The following is a 16510-nucleotide window of genomic DNA, read 5'->3' on the forward strand; positions in this document are numbered from 1 at the left end:
TCTGATACAGCAGTGTCTTTTCCATTTGTCATCCAACTTTCAGACCTCCCTAACATCAAACCAGGAGTAAATCTTTATAATACACTTAAGTCCTGAACTATATTTTTGGTGTATTGGTGCATCTTTGTGGCTGTCAAGGTTTGGTTGTGCATTCATGGATATTTGGCATTTTGGTTTAGTCTACTGCATAAAAGTACTCTCAAAATACCTGAGAAGGATTAGTAGTCATCTGTGTAACAATTATTGTTCTGCTAGAGGTTTAAAAAATCACTAAAACTTTATTCAGAGATAAATACTGCAAAAAATAATGTTCGTGTCTTGTTTCCTTGCAAAGGGAACAAGGCTGGAAGCACTGTTCCGATTCTCTGTCATGTGGCATCTGACGAGAGAGATCCAAGGCAGCAGAGTGTCTTCTCACAATCGGTCCTTTGATAGGTATTTTCCATTTCCACTTGCTTATATTTATGTTTATATTATGCTTTATTCTGCTATTTTTTTCTGGGATAGGAGAGAGTTCTGTAGGGCCATGTGAGCAAATGAAAACCCTTCAGACTCCTTGCACTCCTGCTTGCACTCGTTGCATGGTGCGCTGAAGAGCAACTTTATGTTCTGGTGTAAAGGAAGCTGTTGTAAAAATAGTAGGAGCTTCTTCTATGAAAGATAACTGGCTGACAAATTTCTGCATAGCAGGCACTTTTTCACTTAGAGTGAATTATGTTTTTTGTTTTCTCAAAGAAAATGGAACCAGTGTGCACATGCACACACAGATGAAAAAAAAATCCTTTTGCTTAGAAAGACTCAATATTTATGCGACAACAACCTTTGTAGAAAATGGAGAGAAAAATATTAAGAGTTTTCCTAAATATGTGTGTCAAAAAACTTTTCATAGTATGTTGTTCTTCTACAGTGTGAATGCATGTTTGGCCTTGCTTCAACAAATGCATGTGTAGTTGACCTCAACTCAAGAAAATATGCATGATCAAACTGTTGTTCGCAGAGATGAGCTATTGGCTGATGCTTACATGAACATGTGCTAAGTCTTCCACACAACTACTTTGTTGTTTGCATTAACTTTTCCAGACATTTTGGTTGTACTTATTAGTTCTGATTTCTCTATTTAGGTCTCTGTTTGTGGTACTGGACAGTCTCAATTGTTCAGATGGTGCAATTGGTGCTGCAGCACAGGGCTGGCTGATCCGTGCTCTTTCACTTAATGATGTTGCACGAATTCTTGAACCAGTCCTGCTGCTGTTGCTTCATCCAAAGACACAACGCACGTCCATCCACTACATCAAACAGAAAAATTCAACAGGTAAAACTGTTCTTGGACTGAAACTTTAAGTACTGACATAGCATAACATACTTCTGAACGCCTGCAGAAGGTGGTCTCTGGACTGTGATGGCATCCTGTTGCACTGGGTTATCTTGCCTCAGTTCCGTAGATTCTTCCTCATCCATGTACCCCTGGTGATGCCTAAAGCAGAATTCAGGAGTAAGTCATGCTAATTTGAGGACTAATGACAATTTCTGTTACAGTAGTTGCACCTGCACTATTGGTTTGGATTGCTTCTTGCTTTGCTCTGGGATCTTGTCCCACACTTCTCATCACCATTCCTAAATGATCCACACTGCATGTGTGTTCACTGTTTACAGGATCCCTTCACGAGCAAAACTAGGTTTGCAACCAAATGAAATCCAGGAGCAGTTTAGTGACTATGTCAGTCCAGGAGCTGTTCCAGTAAGTGGGATGGACAGGCAAATCTTATTCTCTCTGCCAAGCCTCGTCCCAGCAGACCGTGCATCCTCAGTATCGGATTTCTTTCTTCAATCAGTATATGTTTTTTGGTTTGTTTGCTTGTTTGGAGTTTTTGTTTGGTTTTTTTAGTTTAACTTGGCAATCATTTTAAGATCTATAATGAGAAACATTATGAACTGCACATGACTGTGTGGCAAATGTGGAACAAACAGTACATGTGACAGAGACCTCTAGGGAGTAGCTGTGGAGGACTTGAATATATCTAGGTATGAACTCAGGATTTGCTCCAGGTGCAGAATCCTGTGAAGGCTGGCAGCCTATTTAGGTTTGGGATTTCTGGAAACAATGTGGCTATGAGATGCCCTGCATCATTTGGCCCAAGTAACCAAGGTGTTTTTTCCCTGGAGTAGATCAAGAATGCTGCATAGAAGTGTCCAATATTTTTTTTTTTGAAAATAAACTTCTGTGTCACCTGTCTTCCTCATTCTGTTAGCCTAGCTATCTGTTTGTATAATTATTTTTGTCCTGATTAGTAATTAGATGGCAGACACAGAATCCAAAGAAACTTGTTTAGAAGATGCTGTAGAAACACCGAGCTAATATATTCTTTCCTTGTTTCACAGCATGTAATCAAGGAAAACTTCAGCTCTTTATTCTCATTTCCTTCTTAATCTCAACAAATATTTTATGCTCAGAAAGCATAAAAAATATTTCCACATCTCAAGCATGATAGCATAAGAAAAACAACACATGCTTAGTGCTGTGATCCTCTTGCCTTGTGCTTAGAGTAGCTTAGTATTGCTCTACCACTTAAAAAAAAAAAAAAAAAATTGCGTCAAATAGCAAAATCTTTTTTTTTTTTAGCTCTGTTCATTACAGTTAATAGCAGAGGAGAGTAGCTTTTTAAAATCTTTTATTTTTTCTTACAATTTACTCAGTATAGAGAATGTTGTGTGTAATGATCCATTATATTTTTTTAATTTATTTATTTTCCAGAAGATATACATGATTGGCTTTCCAAGAAAAAGGTCTCCTGGAAAGAATCTTGTGTCTCTGAAAGCAATTCTGAGGAAAACCTCCCATTGAGTCAGTTTACTGCTGTGGATAGAGAAGCAATTTGGGCAGAAGTGGAAAAAGATCCAGAGAAGCTGGAGTTAAAAACTGAGCAGTCTGAGAATGATGCCTCTTGTAATCCTGTAACTTCGCATGAGGCAGATGGTGACCAAGATAATAGCGAACACACAGAATCAGCAGACACCAGCACAGGGCATGACAGTGAAAATACATCTTCTTTTTCTCCTTCTCTGGAGCTGCAAGAAATGAGCAATGAGGACAGTGCAGCTGATGGCAAAGAGAACACGAACCAAGCGTTCCTTCCTGAAAGCTCCAAATCCAGTGTAGCACTAAACCTTGTGCGTGCTGACTCTGAAAGGACTCAAGCGTCAGAATCTCTGTCAAGTGATGAAGAGGTGGACTTGGAGCTCCAGGAAATTACAAACTCTAGGTTGCTCAAACAGCAGAAGGAAAAACAGGAGATGGCTGAGGCTCTGTTCAAACATATGCTGTTATATTTGCAACCCTATGATTCCAAGAGGGTACTGTATGCTTTTTCTGTTCTGGAGGCAGTGCTTAAAACAAACCCTAAAGAATTTGTTGAAGCTGTAGCTAGTACTAGCATGGATACCAGCTCCACTGCACATTTGAATCTTATTTACAATCTCTTAGCTCGTCACCAGGAAGCTCTTGTAGGGCAGAGTTTTTATGGCAAGCTTCAGACTCAGTCCCCAACCATGTGTCCCCATTCTCTCCTAATAGAACTGCTCACTTATCTCTGCCTCAGTTTTCTGCGTTCGTATTATCCATGCTACTTGAAGGTTACACACAGAGATGTGCTTGGCAACAGAGATGTCCAGGTAAAAAGTGTGGAAGTCTTGATTAGAATGATGACCCAACTGGCTACCATGGCAAAAGCAGCAGAGAATAAGAATGTAGAATTCATACGGAATTTGCTAGGAAGATGCAAAATTCAGGAGTTTGTTCTTCTTTCCTTGTCTGCATCTATGTACACAAGTCAGAAACGGTATGAACTGCTGATGGTAGGTGGAGTTAATAACGTTCCGGAAGAAGATCTTTTTGAAGAGAGCCTAATCAATTTTGGACATGATCAAATATGGAGCGAACACCCGCTCCAGATTGAGTTGCTGAAGCTCTTGCAAGTATTGATTGTCTTGGAGCACCATCTTGGACAGAGTCCAGAGGAGCAGGAGAATCAGCCAGATCTTTCCAGGGAATGGCAGCAGGCTCTTAATTTCCAGCAGGCTATTGGTGCAATGCAGTATGTCTATCCACACCCAATAACTTCACAGGGATTATTTGTCTCTGCTGTTGTTAGAGGTTTACAACCAGAGTATGGTTATGGGATGCATCCTACCTGGGTAAGCTTAGTCACGTGTTCCCTGCCTTATTTTGGGAAGTCTTTAGGTTGGACTGTGGCACCATTTGTTGTACAGATTTGTAAAAACCTGGATGAGCTTGTCAAACAGTACGAAAGTGAAGCTGTGAAGATATCTGTAAAAACATCTGCAAGGTAAGAGTCTGCAGTGTGGGCTTTGTTATGCTGAAACTTTTTTTTTTTAAGTCCCCTTCACTACAGACTAGTGCATGGTTACTTACTTAGCATTGTAACTCACAGAGTTTGATCTTTTGATCCTTAAACCCTGCTGCATATACAGACATCTGACCCTCAAGTCTAGATGAGGTGGATGCAGTTCTGTTAACGTAGGGCTTACAGCAATTGAATGAAGAGAGGAAAGAGGACCAGCAGTGAGAATGACCAGCATCTGTGATACTGCTTACTATCCAAGTACAAAGCAAGGTCTCCATTCTGACAAGATTCAGGATTTTAGAGAATTAATTGGAGAGAGAGAGACCCTGCAGAAGTAGGATACTGTGATACTGTTCAGAATAGACAGTAATTAAAAGGAACAGGGAAAAAGAACTGAACCCTAAAGATTTACGTTGAGGTGGGGAATAATATTCTAAAAGATTTAGACAGGTAAATGGGGTTGTCCAAGCATAGTTTGTGAGTCCTCTGTTCTGATAATTACTGTCTGTCTGGTCATTCCGATATTCTTTTGCGATGTTCCTTTACTGAATGGTAATAGATCTCTGTTGGAATTTTTCATCATGGAGTACCACTTGGACTGTTGAGCTTTTTTTTTGCTTTTTTCTTTTTTTTTTTCCTCCAAAAGCTTAACCTCTAAAAGAGAGAATGTTACACCTGATTACCCACTAACCCTTTTGGAAGGTCTGACAACTATTGGTCACTTTTGCCTTCTGGATCACCCTAATCAAACTAAAAAGGTAACTGCTTAATGCCTGCCATTTCCTACCACTTGCTTGACACCTTCATATTAGTTTGTCAGAGTATGCATCCCTTTTTCATTCTGAGGTGAATTTAAGTAGTAAAGGCAAGCTTGTGAAAGACAAGTAACCTTAGGGAAGCCTGATCATCAAAAGAAGTGAACTATGTAAATGTGTAAGGAAAGAGGGAGTTGATTTTCTTTTACTTGAAGAGGAAAGTTGATTGTGATGATCTTAGTCATGTATATACTAGTCCTATGTAGCTTGTCTATAGTTGCTCTGTCATTAACCAAGTCTTCTATTTTCCTTCCAGTTGATAAATACTGGAAATACTGCTTTCCAGTATGTCCCCTAAATTTTTGTTCCTGCAACATAAGGCAGAAAAGGATATAATTCTAACAATTTCTTAGATGAATGTGCACAAAAACATTCAGCAGCCAATTAAATACTGTTAACAACAGCAGTATAATTCAGAAATAGAAGCGTATTTGTGAAGTTGTCATTATAAAAGACTCCTAATTACAGCATGGAAGAAGTCACTGTAGTGCACAGTATAATGTATTTTAATCTTCATATTTTTGCTTTCCTAGTCATCCTGTCTAGCTGAACCTGCAAACTTGAGAAATGCTAGGAATGCCATTTTGGAAGAGTTGCCTCGTATTATTAATACCATGTCCCTTCTTTGGAATGTTATAAAGAGGGAAGACTCTCAGAAACGACCAACCGACTTCTTTGGAACTACAAAAGGCTCTTCCTCAGTCTACTTTAAAGCAACCAAAGTAGGAGTTCTTTTTGAACTACTGTATATCTCATCATTCTTATCATTTCATCTCTCACCAGTGTTTTTTAGATAGAGTTCATAGAAATAGCTTTGCCATTTCCAGAATGATACTGGGACATAAAGAGTTTCTGAAGAAATCTTAAAAGCTATGAACTTTCACAGTACTTTCTTACAAAAGTATGTCTTTCTCTGTTCCTTCTGCTCATCTGGATTCATTCTTGACCTGTTTAATGTTTGTTTTGTTTTATTTTTTTTCTGTGAGCTTCTACTGCTAACTGCCGTAGAGCCTGAATTGTCTGCACTTTCCACAGGCAGTAGAGCATGTATCTGAGGAAATAAAAATGCTAGGCTTTTTCCTTTTTCTATAGTTATTGATAAACTGTAGTAGTAAAAAAAAATCAGTAGGAGAAAAAAAGTATACAGCACCATAAGAAGTTAGTTTTTCTATTTCTATTTAGAAAACATCTGTTTTCTAAAATATCTGCCTCCCTTCTGCAGGAAGGACACAACTAACTTATTAAAACTAGCCTGATTGCCAAATACATAAGGAGAGTATTTTGTTATCATGTTTTTTTTTTTTTTTAACATCTTTGGAAATGGACAAATATTTTACAGACTGAGAATTAGCCTTTACCTTGCAAAGTCTAGCATACTTGGTGGTTTTTTTTCTCCCTCTACAGACATTAAGAACTAAAATACTGGACTTCCTGAATCCATTGACAGCGCAACTTGGAATCCAGTTGATGACAGCAGTTGCAGCAGTATGGAATAGCAAGAAACCTCACAGGAATCAAAGTAAAATAAAGGTAAAACTGAATAAAGGAACCCTTAGGTTTCCAATGTAAAGGCAAATGCTACATTTATATGATTAGTTCTGGTCTTGTTTATAGATTGATTTGGGTATTTTTTTTAAATTTTTTTGTTTTCTTGGTTTTTTTCTGTTGTTTACATATGACAAAGATAAATCTAAAGTATTTTTGTTTATATGCAATTCCACAAAGCATCAGGGCTACAGTTAAACCTAATTAAGTAATCAGATTAGAAGGACCACATGGCAAGTTAAGTCTGACGGTAGTAGCCATTTTTTAAAATTCAATACTGGATTGTAATCTTAGTGATTACATATTGCCAGTTTTACTTTATCTGCTCTATCTTCAGAGAAAGTTTAGAGATAGAGTTCTCTGGAACTATGCATATATTCTGAACAGAAGACTGACCTTTTCTGATTTAATTTGGACATGCTGTCATAGAGTCATCTAGGTTGAAAAAGACCTTTGAGATCATCAGGTCTAACCATCAACCTGACTTAGTTCTATCACTGGTCCTGCTGACCACACTTATTTCTGATGCAAGCTAGGACACCATTGGCCTTCTTGGTCAACCTGAGCACACTGCTGGCTCCTGTTCAGCTGAGCATCGACCAGCACCTCCAGGTCCTTTTCTGCCAGGCAGCTTTCCAGCCACTCTTCCCCAGGGCTATACCACTGCATCTGGTTCATAAGACAGAACTGCAGAACCCTGCACATAATTGTTTTCAGGAAGGTTTTGAAACAAATCTGAATGTGGCAAATGGTTGCATGGTTGACGTAATTTATCTGATTTAAGTTTTGTGTATTTATACATGAGTAGTCCCACTGAAAACTGCTCATCAACTTCAAGGTTTGCTTGGTATAATGATCTGACAGATGTGTTTTTTGTTTGGTCAGATACTTCCAGTGGCTAGTGCATCCCAGCTCATTCTAGTGGACTTAATATGTGCACTTAACACAATGAAAACTGATACTATCTTACATCTAGTCAAAGAAGTGGTCAAGAAGCCATCACAAATCAAGGGTGAAGAGGTAACCAGGAAGATAATTTCATTTTCTTAATGTGTTGGGATAGATCTAGAATAGCATGTATCTTTAGATATTATTAGAAGAAAAGTTACTTCTTCTTTTAAAGTGCAAAGTTTCCTGAACAAGTTATGCTTTCCAGAATTTGCTTTTCTTTAAACTATCAGTTTAAGTAGATTCTTTAGAAAATTTTGCAAGAAAAGTTATCGTGGGTCCTCTGATATTGAAGATGATTCCAAGTATCATAAAGATGCCACAGATATACTGCTTAGTGACATATTTCTATTTCTTTACCCTTATCTGAGCAGTTAGAAGTACTTTTATACTGTTCCTGCTGTTTTCCTCTTAGCAATGCTGGCTTCCTTGAAAGCTATCATGTATACCATCGTAGGAGTTCTTACAGCTCTGAAAAACTCTAGGGGATATTCAGAAGTAATGTCACTGATTCTGAACTAGAGTCCTCTGTTGCAGCTCTGAAATCCCTTGCACTCCTGTATAGACAGTTGTATCATAGTTGCTCAGTTGTTCGAGTACAAGCTGCTTCTTAGAAGTGATGTGTTTTCCACTGAATACAGGTACCCAGCAGCTAGAACTTTCTGTTTTTCTGAGGGCAAATAATGAATTTTTTTCTTTTATTTTTCAGAAATCCTCTCTTGTAGATATCCCGATGTTGCAGTTCAGTTATGCTTTCATTCAGAGGTAATTCAGTCATTGTGAAAGATTATTTTCTGTTTGAATATTACTCAGAGTAACAGGATAACAGTTAACATTACTGTTTTTGCTCTCAACTTTGATCTTCTTGTTGTAAAGTCACAGAACACTTTTAGGTAGGGAATTGTTATTGGCACTTCACTGTTAAGTAGGCACAAAATAATGGGGCTTAGATTGTTTTCCAGTGATATGTTGCTAATGTCACTTGAAAATCTCATTGCATATGAACAGAGCAATATAGATCAGATATTTCATTAGCAAGACATTTTCATAAGGTGTTACAATCTGTCTCCTTATCAGTATGTGTTTCCATATGACAGGATAGCAAACTTCTACATTTTCCTTCATTTTGAGAAAGGCACAATGAAATTGCTGTGGATGCAGTCCGTACTGGACACATAGTGGGTCAGACAGGTGATTGGAAATGTTTCTTGAATCAAAGTGTTTCCTTGCATATTGGCTTTTCTCATATGGATGCTTTGGGATATATCAGACTGCACGTGATACTGTATGCAATAAGCTATGGAGATCGAGTGAACTGGCAGGCAGTGGATTGGTCAGCTAAGCTCTAATCTTTTCCTTTCCCCTGAAGAACCATTCCTTTTACTGATCTGGCATACTGCACTTGCTGCTAGCCCTTACTGATGTAGGCAGACAGGCTGTGCCACCAGATATTTATTCCATGTTGTTGGGTCAGATAGTCCTTCAGATCTTGCTTTTTATAACATTGATACAAGCTTCTAGAACACCAAGTTGCACTTTTTTGTTTGTTTGTTGCTTTAACTCTTAACTTCAGGCTTGGGTGTGTTTGTTATTGTTTTTTTGTTTTTTGTTTTTTTGTTTTTTGACAGATTGCCTGTTGCAGCCTTGCAGGAGAACTTCCAGTCCTTGTTAGGACTTCTGAAGGAGTCTGTACAGTTGAATTTGGCTCCTCCCGGACACTTTCTGCTTCTCAGGTACTGCATAAGAGAGAAGGTTTATAGATGCACTGAGTAGACCTATCCAATTGCTAACTTGGAGTGAATTGATTTTCCCACAGTACCCTGAATGACTTTGTGACCAGGACACCTACTCTAGAAAACAAAAAAGACCAGAAAGACTTGCAGGTACAGTCTATATATGTATAACTTTTCTTCTAGTTTGTTTATTTGGCATGTACATCTGAGTAAAAGTGGAGATGGCCTAATCTGTACTTTGGAATGGATGAGTGCACATTTACACATGGTGACTTAGATGTACTTAAATACAGGAGACTGAAATATGAGACGTTGCACAGAATGTCTCTAACCAAATTTTCTCAAAAAAAGTATGAAATCACAGCAACTATGGACTATTCAAAGCTAGATTCCTTGGGTAATTGTATGATTTTTCTCAGAGTTGAAATCGTAACAGAAATTTGACTGTCATGAGTTCGTATCACGTGTGTAAAATATCAAAATCTCAAAACTGTCTAGAAAATTAGTGGCATAATTGTCCTTGAAGGACATAGCTAAATTTTGCAATGTCAATAACCTTTTATGTAAAGAAGGAATGAAGCAGAGCAGTATTCTTTCTCTACTGATTGTGATTTCACTAGAACAATGTAAGCACTACCCACATAAGTGTAGTTTTGGCTCTGAGCCAACCTAACACTTCCCATGAGGTGAGACTATTATGGTTATGGGAATTCTGTGTCCCAACACTTCTGTGTATATCTGCTTCAGAGACTGACCAGCAAAATGACATCTTGCAGTCTCTGCACAAATGATCTCTGTTTTAATTTGGATACTTAAGATTTACTTAAAGTGTGACCAGCTTTTCATTTTTGCTTGGAATGAAATGTGCTAAAATATACATATAGTTTGATACTTATTTTACCCCTAGTAGAAAGACTGATATGGACAGATGAATTTCCATAGAATAGATCTCAGGCTCACTAAATGCTTTCCAAATTTGAAACGAAGACACTACTAGGTCTCAACACAGGCACTGGTATGTCATTCCTGAGGGACTGAACAATTCAGATCGTGTCTTTTGACAGTTGACATTGGATATATAAAGTATGTCAGGACTGATGCTGAGCAGATAGATACTGTATTAGTGATTTCTGTGGAAATTAATTACTATAACCTCCATGGTAATCTAACTGCAGGTTTTCTTCTTGCTTCCCATCTTCTTGTCTTATTTGAAGTGAGCAGTAATGTATATTGAGAGCACAGATAGATAAATATATCATAGAAGTATATATGTTTCTAAGAGTTAAAAGTGCCTACTATTGATTTTAGTTTCATGTTAAAAGAACTTCATAGGATTTCACAAGTGACAGTAAGTTTTATCTAATGCCAGATTGACATCTTATTTTATAGGAAGTGACCCAAAAAATCTTGGAGGCTGTAGGGAATGTTGCTGGTTCTTCTTTGGAACAGACTAGTTGGCTGAGCCGGAACTTAGAAGTGAAAGCTCAGCCTCAGATTTTGCCAGATGAGTTCAACACTGAAGATGTGAATGGTAATGTGGTTTTGTCTGACTTTCCGCTGTTCTCTCTCTTCTGCTTAAATCAATAAAGAATGCAATGTATTAGTGTGTAGTCTGCTTGAGAAGGAAGTAATACAGATGAAAAGTAAAAGTAAAAATATGCATTGTCTTCCAATAGCAACGCCAGCCTAAGTGGATTTAGTAAATACTATACATTGTGTGTAATACAGAGGAAAATTTATTTTAGGTGCATTCAATACATGGGACAGAATAACACAAAGCATGAAGTATGCTACTGGTGAGATGCCCAGAAGCATTTCTTTGTAATACCAACATGTGAATAACAATTCTGTTTGGGAAGAAAATGGGTCAACAGCAAAATTTAAACATGTCTTGTCTGAAGTGAAAACTATATGATTTTGCCTCCTGTAGATACTTCAGTGGCACCATCATCAATGGTTTCTGCTTCTGCCCCTTCAATATACAGTGTCCAAGCTCTTTCACTCCTTGCAGAAGTAAGTAGGATCCTGCATTGCAATTGCTGTTCTCATCTATAGTTATTTATTGATATTATTGAGCAGAGGAATACATCAGGTTTTTCTGGTAGAGTGTGTGGGGGTTTAGATCTTAGTGAGGCATCCCACACACATTCACGTCCTATCTTGAAACAGTGTGCTTTTCCCCTTTGTCAGATCAACTGCTGTAGGTTTAATGAGATATTAATTTTATTTTTAAGGTTCTTGCTTCTCTTTTGGACATGGTTTACCGAAGTGATGAGAAAGAAAAAGCTGTGCCATTGATTTCCCGTTTGCTATATTATGTATTTCCTTATCTGCGCAACCACAGGTGACTTCTCTCTCTGTATATCTGATTTTTTCTGAAGTTTAATTTTGACCATGTTACAGACTTCTGCTTTTTTTTCCTTCTCAGGGGGTACTTAATAGTTGATAAAGTATCATAAAGTTGATCTTTTGCTCTAGAAAATTCTCAGTCTCACTAACAAGTGAACGTTTCTGTTACAAGACCTGTAAAACTCCTGTACTCAGAGACTGCTGTTCTTACCATTGCTCTAATGAATTAAAATTCAGGGTAATACTTGATGGCTGTCTTTACATCAGCAATTTGGCTAGAGCAGTAGTTTAGTTTTGAAGTGAATCCCATGATTTCTCTCCATTTATGAAAAGCAGAGAGTTCTCAAAGCAGTTTTGGTGCTTGAACTAAATTCCTTTTGGAGGAAACTGACAGAAAGTCCTCTGCGAAGTGACTCAATAGGGCTTACTAATTCCTGACAGCACTGCCATGAGGAGATCTAGCGTATATGTACCACACTTGCCAGTGGAAGGCTGTCAAACCTGGGACATCCTGAAGCAGTTCTTGCCAATCAGATAATCCTGCTCTTCTATTTGCCATCCACTATGATCCCTCAGCTCTTCACTGCAACTACTTGTTTTGCTGCTGTTGTTTCCTCATCCTTTTGTTCTTCTTACCTGTAACCCTTTCCTACTTTGTCTGCCCAGTTGCTTTTCTCTGTTGGTGAAAACATGCTTTTATTGTCATTTATTATCATTGCTTCTTAATTTCTACCAATCTGACACCTACCTTTTCTGCCCCTTGAGGAGGAAGAGCAACAAAAACAGTGCCTCTGGTGAAGTGTCTAAACATCTGTTGGTAGTCTGAATGAGGACCAGGACAGCATCTGGAGATAAGGAATAGCCTAGCAGACATATGCACTCTCTGTAGACAGCTAGAGGAAATCTTCAAGTCACAGCTCACTGCCAAGCTCGCGGCCCATTTCAACTCAAGTCTGAGGGTCATCATGCAAGTAGCATCCAGAGGCACTAATGTCACACATGCTGTCATGTCATTGCTGCAACAGAGCTCTGAACCCTTGGCATGTCCTAACCTTATCCAGCAGAATTCTGTGTCAGGAGGCTTTCTGAGCACTGGCTGTGGGTAGAGAACAGCCATAGTGCTGTATGCATCCCCTGAAAGATGCAGGCCTAGGTCATTTTTCATCCTGGATGGGCTGGGGTATGGCCTGGAGCACACTTAGAGCACATGCTGACAGAAGTCCTTCTCTGTGCTCGAAAGCCTTATCCTTGCCTCCTTGAGAAAAGCTGGAGGTTCAGGGGTGGGAGGCCACAGATAATAGACCACTGTGTTTCTTTCACAGGCTCTCAGGCTGATTAGGTTTCCTTTTTTCTTGTCTGCAGTGTCTTCTGAAGAGGGAGATGCAACAGATCTAGTTCCTGTGCTGCTGTGGTGCAGTATGTACTCCAGAGAATTATTTTGGAGCACTCAGAGGCTACTGCAAAGGGAGGAAAATACCAGAGGCAGTAGTGGAAAGGGATCTGCATGATGCTTGCTTGCATGGTACCAGACTGGCAAAGGCTTGTGAGCAGGAGGCTCTTAAGAGCGGAGAATGATGACAGCCTTTGCAGGAATGCCAGTGAACTATGTTCCCTGACTGTGGCTGCTCCACATCTGACTGGAAGTAGCAGCTTTGCTTGCTGCCAAGTGCTGATCCCCAGCACTCTTTCATGGCTGATGCTTGGTCAAACAACAGAGCCCATTTATGCGTGCAAGGTTATAGGAGGGTGAGGTAGGGCAAGAGACAGAGATTTTAAGGACCTTTCCTGTTCTCTGTGTTCTCACAGGATGTTGTGCTATTTAGGCAGTGTTGGCCAATATTTGTAAATGTATAGACACTGTGTAGACTTTGCCCACAGGGAAAGATGCCTAGTACTGTTTGTTCTCTCACCTGTTTCCATTCTAGGGAAGTTACATCCCAGTGTAACTTTTTTTGTCCCCATAGGAGCAAAAGGAGGGAAAGGAGAACATTGTCTTCGTGGGGAGATTTAATTTCCATGTTCTAGGGTCTTATAAGTCGGTCCTGTTTCATCTGTCTTCTTCATGCTTCCCTTTTCCCTAAACTCCGAGTGCTATTCACAAATCTCTTAAAATTCAAATGAACTTCCTTCTTCTAGCAGCTCTCTGCCAACTGGCAAAAAGCAGCCTTCTCTTGCGTACTTCTTCTCCAACAAACACTGGACAGCTGCTGCTGCTGTAGCTATTGTCAGGCTTCCCCTCCTCCTATCCGCTACTTTTTGGCTTCTACATTTTCCGAAGTAGGCCAGTATACACTGAAGTGTGGGATAGATCACAGCCACAGTTCAAGGAGGGGAGAGGAGACTGTCTCAAGTGTTATTTAGGTTGCAGTCAAAACCACTAGGAAGTATGCAGTAAAGAGCAAAAAAAAGAGTATGAAGGATCAGCAAAGATGCAAGCAGAATAACCACACATGCGTAAAAGGGGTGATGGGTTGAGTGTTACTAGGAAGTGAGGAAGTGAAGCCAGCAAGCCTGAGAATGCAGCAGGTATGAAGATTTTTCCATGCTCCAGGGAAATGAATCAGAGTGAAGCATAGAAATTTTAGGAAGCTCTTCTCTATTAATTTATTTGTTATTTTTCCAATGTATTTAACCTATCAGCAAGTCATTCAGATTCTTGATGTATGAAATGCATGCCATTCTTGTTGACCCCAGGCATATACTGTTGCACAAGTGGATCATGTACCTTTGCTATTTGCAACACCTAAAGAAAATCCTGTATATAGCCACCACGGAAACTGTTCCTGGGAATGGCAGCATTGTGCTGTCATGCTGAGCTTGCTATAAGGCAAACTGCTTATCTCTGCTCCACTGCTATTAGGATGTCCTTGTAAACTAGCGCAGGGGGTAATAGCAACTTCTGCAAGGGCAAGGGAGGTGATTGTCTCTCTCTACTCTTCCCTTGAATTCCCTGGAATGCTGTGTACAAGTCTGGGGCCCCCAACACAAGAAAGATATGGAGCTTTCGGAGAGGGTCCAGAGGAGGGCCATGAAGATGATCCAAGGGCTGGAACATCTCTCCTGTGAAGATAAGCTGAAGTAACTGGACTTGTTCAGCCTGGAAAAGAGAAGGTTGTGGGGAAACTTCATTGTGGCCTTCCAGTATATAAAGGGATTTTATAAACATGAGGGAAATAAACTTCTTATGATGGTAGATAGTGATAGGATAGTGATGGTTTTAAATTAAAGGAGGGGAAATTCAGTTTAGATGTTGGGGAAATTTTTACTGAGAGAGTGGTGAGGTGCTGGAACAGTTGCCCAGAGAGGTTGTGGATGCCATGTCCCTGGAGATGTTTAAGACCAGTTTCGATGGGCCCTGCACAATCTGACCTAGCATTTGATCTAGCAGTTGGCAGCCTTGTCTGCAGTTGGGTGTTGGAACTTGACGATCCTTGAGGTCCCTTCCAATCCAAGCCATTCTATGATCTGCATGTGAAGATTAAGCTTGATTTTTTTGTTTGTTTTTCATTTTTCTTCGCAAAGAAGATAGTACCATTCCATTTGATCTGAAACTGATGGTTCAAAAGACATCGGAATTCTGATGAGTTGCTGAGATGCCTACAGATATTACTTGATGGTTTTCCACTGTCAGCCTGGCAAGGCCATTCAGTCCCTGTGATCTGTGTAGCCATAACTATAGTGAGATGTTCACTGGATAAGAATATGGAGCCCTTGTCAGGCCTGTAGAAGGGCTAGATGATTTTCCCATCACTCTTATGTGTTGCTCAGCAGCTGGACTAAGACTTTCTTTAATGCCTCTGTTCTTCCTCAGCTGGCAGGAGCTGAGTTGCAGGGTTCCAAAAAAAAAAAAGCCATAGCTTCTTTCTTGAAGACAAGGGGGCTGCCAAAATCTTTTTAGAAGGTGTGGTGCCAGCTCACGAGAGAACATTTGACAGCATCTCTTTCCATCCAAAAATGTATTCCTGTTAGTCTGAGTGCCACCACTCAAACCTCTGAAACCTGTGCTGAATAATGGTCAGAACAGCTGCCGTACCCAGGATTTCCAGGAAGCTATTTGACAAGCATCAGTTCATCAAGGGTCCCTTTTTCTTGCTCCTACCACTTTAGGCTTGAGCCCAGCACTCCTTCCCTACTGTACCTTGCAGAGCCTGTTGACCAGTTTGTGAACTTTCTTTTGGGGAAGATTTGAACCACACCTGTATTAGAGGTGGGCAGTGCCATGATATGTCTAATCAGAAAATACCTCCCCAAGCAAGGTACTCTGGAAATGTGAGGAACTTCTGCAGAAACTGCTTTGATCAACTAATCTGTGCCTGCTCTGAATTAATGAGCTGATGTAAACACAGCCTTTACTGTTACTGAGATAATTTGATTAGAAGTTCTGCAGAAAACAGTTAATTTTCCAGATACACAAATGTAACTTTTTAAAAGATTGATATTTATCATTATTTTTCCTCTTATCCCAGTACCTACAACATTCCTAGTTTCCGTGCTGGTTCTCAGTTGCTCAGCTCATTGAGTGGATATGCCTATACCAAGCGAGCGTGGAAAAAAGAAGTTCTTGAGTTGTATATGGATCCAGCTTTTTTCCAGATGGACACTTCATGCACTCAGTAAGACATGACATAGTAGCACTCCAAGATTTTATCTGATGATTTGCAAAGAAAGACTTAAAGGATGGGCTAATACTGTATGTTCTCTATAGTACTTGCTCACAGAATGTAGTAACATTAAAAATGGATCCCAACGAACTCAACTA

The 16510-nt window shown here is 39.5% G+C and overlaps 1 protein-coding gene across 5 annotated transcripts in view; it reads left to right on the plus strand.

Annotated features, from left to right (window-relative positions):
- Positions 1–16510, plus strand: part of DOP1B (DOP1 leucine zipper like protein B) — a 50955-nt gene that overhangs the window by 28107 nt on the left and 6338 nt on the right. For all 5 annotated transcript variants that reach the window (XM_090122319.1, XM_090122313.1, XM_090122328.1 and 2 more), the window contains 14 exons: positions 335–435; positions 1122–1312; positions 2753–4343; positions 5008–5119; positions 5710–5898; positions 6581–6706; positions 7607–7741; positions 8379–8434; positions 9298–9402; positions 9486–9552; positions 10792–10933; positions 11333–11415; positions 11637–11746; positions 16218–16364. In XM_090122319.1, the coding sequence (XP_089978445.1) occupies positions 335–435; positions 1122–1312; positions 2753–4343; positions 5008–5119; positions 5710–5898; positions 6581–6706; positions 7607–7741; positions 8379–8434; positions 9298–9402; positions 9486–9552; positions 10792–10933; positions 11333–11415; positions 11637–11746; positions 16218–16364 (3155 nt within the window). The remainder of the gene's footprint in view (positions 1–334; positions 436–1121; positions 1313–2752; positions 4344–5007; positions 5120–5709; positions 5899–6580; positions 6707–7606; positions 7742–8378; positions 8435–9297; positions 9403–9485; positions 9553–10791; positions 10934–11332; positions 11416–11636; positions 11747–16217; positions 16365–16510) is intronic.

Source organism: Phasianus colchicus, chromosome 1 (assembly GCF_987193195.1).
Source record: "Phasianus colchicus chromosome 1, bPhaCol1.hap1.1, whole genome shotgun sequence".
In the NCBI taxonomy this organism is placed as follows: domain Eukaryota; kingdom Metazoa; phylum Chordata; class Aves; order Galliformes; family Phasianidae; genus Phasianus; species Phasianus colchicus.